Source organism: Mangifera indica, unplaced genomic scaffold, assembly GCF_011075055.1.
Source record: "Mangifera indica cultivar Alphonso unplaced genomic scaffold, CATAS_Mindica_2.1 Un_0047, whole genome shotgun sequence".
NCBI lineage: Eukaryota > Viridiplantae > Streptophyta > Magnoliopsida > Sapindales > Anacardiaceae > Mangifera > Mangifera indica.
In genome coordinates, this window is record NW_025401139.1 from 169,275 (window position 1) to 178,747 (window position 9,473).

At 32.8% G+C, this 9,473-nt stretch overlaps 1 protein-coding gene across 3 annotated transcripts; it reads right to left on the minus strand.

Moving 5' to 3' along the window:
- Positions 1 to 1,705: 1,705 nt before the first annotated feature.
- LOC123206732 lies at positions 1,706 to 6,042 on the minus strand. 3 transcript variants are annotated; one of them, XM_044623952.1, is made up of 5 exons: positions 5,794 to 6,040; positions 4,803 to 5,525; positions 4,528 to 4,646; positions 3,096 to 3,170; positions 1,706 to 2,067 (listed from the first exon to the last, which is right to left on the minus strand). In XM_044623952.1, the coding sequence occupies exons 2-5, from the start codon at positions 5,419 to 5,421 to the stop codon at positions 1,951 to 1,953; spliced, it is 930 nt and encodes a 309-aa protein (XP_044479887.1). In that variant the 5' UTR covers positions 5,422 to 5,525; positions 5,794 to 6,040; the 3' UTR covers positions 1,706 to 1,950. The 3 variants fall into 3 exon arrangements, with proteins under 3 accessions (XP_044479887.1, XP_044479886.1, XP_044479885.1); XM_044623951.1 differs by having other exon boundaries at positions 4,528 to 5,525; positions 5,668 to 6,042; XM_044623950.1 differs by having other exon boundaries at positions 4,528 to 5,525; positions 5,794 to 6,039.
- Positions 6,043 to 9,473: the final 3,431 nt, after the last annotated feature.

Here is a 9,473-nt window from a genome sequence, read left to right on the forward strand (position 1 = left end):
TTTCACTGATCATATATCAATTTATTCCAACACATTGACAACTATAGTCAATTGGTAAGAATTTATCAACTAGTTAAACCCAAGGACACCCCCTAAAACACCAAAACTTTGGATAATTATTTCATGATAGGTTATGACTTCAATCGAATTTTTTCTCTCATTAAATTACCAAAAAAACTTCTTATTTATGGATAATTATTTCAAAGTTATTTAGCTAACATACACTTCATTGTCTTCTAATGCTAATAAGTGATTAACTGATTGTAATTTTTCACATGTGATCTATGATTGTGCATGTTTGCTTCCTTGTTAACATAGGAAATTGTCATTAGGTGATTGTACATGTCAATTTCAAGTATAATATTGTCTAATCAAAATGATTTTCTGATAGACTGTATGAAGAGTTTGTTATTGTGTCATACATGTTGAAACAAAATAGGGTATTATGAAATAAATGGTAAACAAGAACTGTTAAGATTGTGTCTTACAGCAAGACAAGAGCTAATGATTGTAGGGGAGTTTTTTGGTGCTATCTGATCTTATATTTATGAAGGAAAGACTTAATTAAACTAATCTCCCACTAGGAATACTAAATTCTACATATTATTATTATTATTTGTATATTTAGGAGAGCAATATCCATAATACTCATTCACACTTAACATTTTCAAAATAGTCAAAGCATGTTTACATGAAAGGCTATTTAACTAGAATCTCTAGCACGTGCACGTTCTTGTTACCATATTGACGACAAAAGAGTTACTCCCATGTGAAACCTCATATATGTTCATATTGATGGCCTACACCTTGAGGATTTAAACATCTCCTCATTAGCTTACTTAGTCAAATGATGTGAACCACCTTTTTATAATGTCCTTCAGCAACAATATATATGTATTGAGAGGCTTTATGCTTCCTTTGTGACAAAGTTCATAGTAACATTATATTTATGCTTAAATGATTAGAACTATTATCATGCCCATCTCTAAATTTCAACTTCATTCTGCAACCAAATTGCACTTTGCGGATGTATTGACCACATTTTTTGGAATAGACTTATAAATGAATTAACCCTATACTTTTTCGCTGCCTTGAACAACAACTTACCAACGTCCTTACTATTCTTCCATTTGGCATCTGTGTTCATGCAAATGTGACAGATAAAAACTTCATGAGAAGCATTGGGAAGACAATAGTGACAGAATTTTCCATGATTTTGTGTCTATCAAATACCATCACGAGATCCTTAACCACCCTACTTACATTTAAGTTTTCACAAGAACCGGTCTTAACTTTAAGTAGCATCGGATTCCCCATCACCAACCCTACAGCATTATATGTGAGGTTGTATCAGTAATGGCAACATGCAAGGGAATATATATTTGTTGGGATCCTTTTCATGGCAAGATAAAATTCTAATTCTTTGTCATCTTATATCTAAGGGATCAGCATACTCATTAAGTGATGTACTTCACTATTTAAGTTATTTTTCGTGTAGCAGCTTTCCCAGACCATGATAGTTCAAAATTGAAGATATTTGGAGCGCTTTGGTTTTGTAAGGATGATACTTGTATGAAGTATCATTTTCGCATTTTTTTAGCCTAGTTTCTTTCTCTTAATGCATAAGCCTTCACTGTAATCTTTAAAAGCTGCAACTGCAACACAAATTACTAACAAATGAATTTTAAACGTGCCCATGAGAAAATAAGGATTTCAAAAATATACAAAAATATCGCCAGATAGAAAATAATGTAAAGTACCAAGATCTTCATGAGTAATTATGCCAGTGCCATTGCACACCATTGATGGCTATCCACAGCTCATTGTTACATTTAAAAGCACTACTAATGACAAGATCTAAACAGCTACATGCATCAACATAAATCTTTAAACATTTAGCAAAACCAAAAAACGTTGACTTTTTATATACATAAATATTTTAATAAGAAATCATGTTGTATGCGCGCCATGTGTTCGTGATGCCCATATACCAAACACAAGAAACCAGAAGACAAACAAGATAGCCCAGTAGCGTGCAGGTCCATATTTGATTCTAGTAAGCACAATCTGCAATTTTCCCAAGTGTAAATGTTATTGTTGACAGATGCTATCTATTTTCCCCTCTTGATAAAGATATAAACATGCAATCAAGCAGTAGTCTCCATCTAATACATTCAAATAAATGAACAATGCAGTGAATCAAAAAACAAATTTCACGATCAAAGAAACAAATGTCAGTGGAACACACATATCCTTGTGACTGAAAGATTCAAGATCACAACCAAATTAATTTTGCTAGGTCATATAAGCAAGTAAACCAATGAGGCAGCAACCTAGTAGTAACAACTTTGGGGAGCTAAAAGGGAAAACCAAATCCATAATAGAACTTAAATCTTGAACCTGACGGCAAAAGTTATCTGATATGAAAAGATTAGCCAGTGCATGTAAAACCAGCTATGGGAACTGATCCTTTTATTTTTGGTGGAATGTATTGCCAGATGAGACAACTATCAGTTAAAAGCCAAATCAATAAGACATGCATCAAGAATTATTTCATCAAATTTTGAGCATTCTCCACCACCTAAAATCATAGGTTTCTGGTTGTTTTCTTAGTTCTTTTTGTATATATGATACCGCTTCAAAAGGAGGCTTTTTTTCTTGACAGAAATCTGGTCCATTACTGTGTTCTCTTAATTCTTACCACAAATAGCTTATGGTTTCTTATTAAAATAAGTAAATGATACACCGGGGTGAATTTTGTTAGGTTTGTTCAATCTAGACAGGGGACACCAACAAAGAAAAACCAGTCCATGCTCCAGCAGTTCAACCAGAATTTAGCTTAATTACTATATTAAGTGAGGTGAAGTCCCATTGGTGGCAGTCAACACAAGAAAACGTTGGCAGCCAAACAAGGAGCTACCTCTCAACCCTAAAACATTGGTGGCAAGGAAACTCATGGGATATAATATCCCAAGTAACCCCAAGCAGTCAATAAAATGTGACCAATCATATGGGTTTACACATATAGAGTCCAATTAAATTAAACTATGCTTTAAAGATGCAAAACCAAATGAAATAGAATCGAAGCTACTTACAAAGCGAAAGAAGACCACAATGGTTAAAGCACAAATGCCTCCAAGGAGAATATGAAGACCATTTCTAGCAGTTTTCTGTACATCAAATTGGAGTCCATCAAATAAAGCCAAAAAAAAAAAAACAAGGCATACCGAATGTGAGAGATAGAATACATATAATCACCAAATATGAAAGCATGAGTTCAAATACAGACAGGGTAGTTTCCAAAAGAAACATTTTCCACTTAAAGACTGGATAAATATACCATATACATTTTCCAAAAAGACCATTTGACCCTAAAGCATAATAATTACACAAGACACTTGAAAAAGGAGAAATTAATGATAACATTAATGGCCTAATTTAGGACATCAAATGACCTTCATAAACAGCGGAAAACAACTTAAAATTTACAGTTTCTGTGTCCATCAGAAGTAACAATCCTCATCTTTTGGGGTGTTTTCTTTTTTTTTCTTCTTTTTTATTCTACTTCGATTTTGCTGTGACTTGTTAATGCATAAAGGCAAAAAATTTTAACTTGCTTTCTGATAATTGTCAAAGAGTTACAAAGCCAACAAGGAATACTTATCTTCTCAAATGAGATAGACAACCATTGGTTACTAGAACCGTAAACTATTAGAATAGTAAAGTAACTATTATTCATTTCGCAACATAGTGTCAAGACAGAGAACTTCAAACTTCAAGAATTTAAGAGAACCACATTATGTCCCATTCATATATTAACCGATAATCAATAATTCTTCCAACTGATTGAATCAGTTCGGCTTGCGAATGATATAAACAAATGCCAGTTAAAACTACAAAAGTATATCAGGAAAGTATAGAAAATACCAAAAGACAAAGAAGTCTCTGATGCATAAAAGTCACAAATATAAAATCAGAAGACAGATTGACGCTAGATAAGATTATCTAGAAAACAATACCAAAACAGCTGTTATTGACACTATATCCTGAATGGCTACATAAACATATGTTTTTTCATTGGTACTTATATAAACGTATATTCTAGTTGAATCATGAGTACTACCCATACCAAGTACAATATCCTATGTAATTAGAATTATGCTAATTGGTAATCATAATTCCAGTACAAATATAAGTTTATAGAAAACCTTAATAACTATTCAGAACATTGACACAAGGCCTATCAGATGCCAGCTCAGACCAACATAATAACAATTAATATATCAATACAGAAATACTCAATTAATCTAGGCTTCCTATCAAGTAGTTATTGATTCTGAGTAGGTACAAGCTGCAAGAATTTATGCAAACCCTCCAGTCCTGACTACACAAGCATAAAACCTCAGAATATAAGATAAGTAAGCAACCCACGGCATTGCATTTCATCACAATACTATGAAATTAAAGTAAACTTCCTTGTCTATAATAATCCAAATGAAGTATATAGCGATCCATAACCCAACACACCTTGCCAACACGAGGAGCAATGAGCCATGCAAGAGTGACAGTAAGTAGGCCAGTAGCAAGCAAGATCCCAGTGCCTTCCACAGCCCATTTTGTTGCAGGATTCTCAGCAGTCAACACCTCTTCAGTAACAGTATTCAAAGGTTGTTCAGAAACAGACTGAGAAACTGCATTAGAGTTACTATTATGATGAATATTATGATTATGTGGACTAAACCACAATGAAATCTCACTAAGCCGTTGCCTTCTAATAGCAGCAACAGCATCAGGATCAACACCTGGATTTGTATGCACCTGAGTAGGATTGGGTTCTCCACTGGCTGTTCGTTCTCTTAATGCTTCATAATCCTTTAAGGAAACCAGGACCTTTTTAAAGTCAGAAATCCTGATATTTTTTGCAACATGCCCACAGATTTCACAAACAGTGGATCCATGATTAACAAACCATTTAAGGGCGCACGCATAGTGCACCAAAGAAAGATCACTTTTGCAAGAACAACCAAGATCAATTAGAGCGTCTTGGCTGTTACATGTACCCATTTCTAAATCGGCATTACAAATGAAAACTTCCCCATCAGGGCTCATGAACTCAACAAAATCAGATTTTCTCGCAACATTCTTGGCACTTTCACCATCTTTTTGCATTTGTTTGTCATCAGGTTGTAATTCTCCATTGCTTTTACGCAATTCTTTCAAAGGAGTAGTGATGCCCAAAAAGCCTAATGCAGCATCTCCTCTTTTGTCAGATTCAGCACACTGGCACACACGGCAAGTTGCCAAGCCTGCCTCCTTGTCTGCACTGTATGGCGAGTTCCCCTCTGAATCTTGAGACTGAAGAGAAAAAACTTCATTGCTAACTCCACCAGCGTTGGTTTGTGATGGGTTTTCTTTACCCATCTAATCAATTGACTGAGTTTCACAACAAGTCAATTATATAAAAAGCCTTAGTTGATCCATAACCCTCAAATTCACAACAACTAACAATTGGGACCTTGAGATTCCTGTTTTAGAATGATAAAAAACACATAAAAACAATTAGTTAGACAGAAATTATGTATCCAATCTACTGAACAAAGCATGATAGAAACAACTCCAGGGTGAATATAATTATGTGCAGACAAAATCAAGAGAAAGATAGGAAACCTCGCCCATTGCAGCCATTCTAAAATGGAAAACTTCAACTTATAGAAAGCAAAGAAACAGGTTGATAAATTCCATAAATTTTTAAATGAAATAAAAACCCTAAAAAGAGTAATTGAAAGAATGAACCTTTCAAGAAGTGGGAGTTGAAGGGGGAAAAGAATGGCAGATAGAAAAAGGAAAGTTGGAGTTGAATCCTTCAGAGTCCAGCAAAAGAATGAATGGTGGATGCTCACTTTCAATTTTCATTTATTCTATGAGTGGCCGGAGTGGCTTTGTTTGTACAAAAATACTTTGCTTCCTCTACACAATACTTTCTTTCTACTACTCCACGTCTAATTTACTTACTGTTTACCTAACAGGGATGGAGTATCCGTCGCTTTGTTATCTGGACGGAAATTTTAAAAATAAATTTAAATTCCATCTTTCCAAACTATAAAAATTTAAATACGACGATGGGCCCTCCCTCCCTATACGTAGTTTGTCTGGATGACAATTTAAGGTAAGAAAGTGCACCCATCAACGTCTCAATGATGATTTAAAGTCAAAAAGGGGACGTCGTTAATATTAAAGATGGTGATAGAAAATGATATTCTCCGACTCAAAACCTATAGCATAATAGAATTCAATCTAATAGCTAGACAATTCAATAAACAATTAATGGCTAGATAGTTTCAATTCAACTCAATATTTTATAAAGATTAATGTTCTTTAATGGTGATAATTTTATTAAAAGAGGGGCTTATCTAAATTTTGTGGCACAACACCTTTATAACAATCATTCAATAAAATGTCAACTTCTCTATAAATAAGATATTAGCATAACTCTCTTCCATTTAAATTTAAATCACTAATTGGATCCTAAATTGAAATAGCTCCAAATGTATTTTTCTTTTCAAAAAACTTGTATATAAGTGAAATAAGAGAGAAAATATCTCGTATTACTTTTGTATTTTATTCAAATTAGTGACAACACCATAGATTTAAGCATTCTGATCATCGGATCGAACCATGTAAAAAATCATGTGTCTCATTTTTTCTTTTACTTATCTCAATTTATCCTCTTATACACCCGTAGTACACTTGCTCGAGTATTTTCATATTTAATCATTATTATCTTAGTCTATCTTGTGCAATAGTTTGAATTATGTACATCAATTAGTGATAAGAAATTACATCAACATTTTTACACTAGAAGGAGGGCACAAGCACATCTCCCACTCACAATTCTAACAATGGCTTGCGAAAAATGGCATTGAAAAAAGTTACACAATTGATCTTTAGACAATTTAGAAAGTAGTCATAAACCTCTCTCCAATAAGAAAAAAAAAAGGCAGAAATTACCTTTATACTATGTTGAACCGAATGTTACAACTTTATAGAAGTTGTCATACCACTATACCTTGCCCACTTGTCCCGAGAGATGCACTTTTGCATGATCTTTATAACAACAAGAAGGCTTATGGCTAACTTTCCATCATCCCTAAAAGTCAAGTTGGAGAGAAATCAAGATAGAGAAACAATATCACCTAATATGTCTACCATAGTGGCTCTTATGCGTTTACTCTTGCCAATAAAGAATGGATGCTCCTCTTCTTATGATCTTTTAAGACATTTCAATAGACCCGTACGATCATCCTCCAACCTATGTTTTAAAGTCGTAGTCTCATGTTTTGGAGGTTTTGAGACACACTTTCTTGGAGGAGGACTAGATCTTTTAGACGATAAATTAGGTTAAACCCTATAACACTTTTCTCTAAATACATACTCTTCTTCATAATATATCTCCAAAGAGACGTGTTAATTTAAACTATCCTACAATATACACAACAAATAATAAATAATACGCATGGTAAATATAACAATCCCACAATCCCTAAAAGTATACTTATTATTCAAGCTCATAACACAAAATCCAAATATCTAAAATCCAAATCATATAAATCATAGTGCATACCTAAACATAAACAAACCCAAAACACATTAATTCAATCCAAATGAATAAATGACTAAAATGCCTCTACCTCATGCATATCTTCAAAAAGACTTGCTTAAGTAATTGATTTTGATCAAATATTTGTTTGAAAGATTTTACGTTTGTATTGTCTATTTGTGATAAGTTGTTGAGTATAGTTTAGGTTTACATATGTGTTGTATGCTTTAATAAGTTCTTGAATATAATTTATGCTTAATTGTTTAGACATATTGTTAAATTTATTTGTTTGGTTGTTTTTTATTATAATTTTTCTTAAAAGATTTTATTTGGCCATAAATTTTAAATAATCCTATTCACCTCACCCCCCTCCCAGGATGATTAACCGTTTGAGGTTTTTCAATTAGTATTAGAGTTTAGACTCTAGGTTGTAAAATCTAATGAATTTTAGAGTTTAAGATCATTTAGAATAGCTAGTATATCTACCTCGATTTTTGTGAAGGACATAACATTACAAAACTACCATTGTTTTATCGATCAAACTACACTATATGGAAAATTAGAATGAAACTTTACATTTAATCATTAGATTATAAATTGTGGAAAATCATTTAAAATAGTGACTTTATGCCTAGGGACCCTTGAACAAATTTACCTAAAAATGAAGAAGACTTTGATGAGAAAGATGAAAAATTAATGAGTTTAAATGCAAGGGTTATGAATATATTGTTTTATGCTTTAAACTCAACTGAATTCAATTGTGTTTCCTCATGTGATTCAACTCAAGAAATATAGATTATCCTTCAAACTACTCACGAAGGAACCAATAAGTGAAAGAGTCCAAAATTGAGCTTCTCTTTCAAGAATATGAGTTATCCAAAATGAAGTTGAAAGAGAACATAACCAACCTATACAAGAGGTTCTCAAACTTGGTAAATGATCTTAGAAGTCTTGGGAAGAAGTTTGAGACCATTGAGTTTATTAAGAAGATTCTTTGATCATTATTGGAAGCATGGAGCATAAAGGTGATTGTCATTGAAGAATCAAAAGACTTTAGCAAAATGGTCATGGATGAGCTTATTGGAAGTCTATTGACATTTGAGATGAAAAGAAAGCCCAAGGAGGAGGATACCAAGCCTAGGAAGAACATCGCTTTGAAAGTAAAAAATAATGGTGATAATTCTTCAACAGATGAGAAAGATGTGAGTCTTCGTATAAGGAAATTCAACAAATTCTTTTCAAGAAGCAAAGGCAAAAACTTCTTCAAATCAAAATACAAGGAGGATAGTGATGATGAAGTGATATGTTATGAATGTAAGAAGTTAGGAGACATCCAATAAGAGTGTCCTTAACTCATGAAAAGGAGAAAGGAGAAGAAGCTAAAAAAAAAAAGGTGTTTGTAACCATCTAGAGTGGAAATGACAATTCAAGTGAGTTAAAGCACGAAAGAGTCAAATTATGCTTCATGGCTATAAGTGAATCAAAGAAAGAGAGTAAACACTAACCCTAACTCATTTAATGAGTTGTAAGAAGCATTTGATGTCTCATAGATGAATATAAATGCATGTGTGCTAAAAATAAATCTTTGAGAAAACAATTGACATGCATTAAAATGATTATGAAAATCTCATAAATAAGCATGCTAAAATCAAGAAAGAACTTAAATTGATCAAAAATGAAAAGATTTTAGCATCAAATGAGTTAAAAAAGCTTAGAAGTGAAAATGATACATTACATGTGAAAATATTTAACTCAAATGAGATTTTAGATAAATTCAAGACAGACACAAAAAGATTAATGAGATATTTGCATCTCAAAAATGTGTATTAAACTAAGAAGGTCTACGTTATAATGGAAAGAATCTTTTTGTTAAATC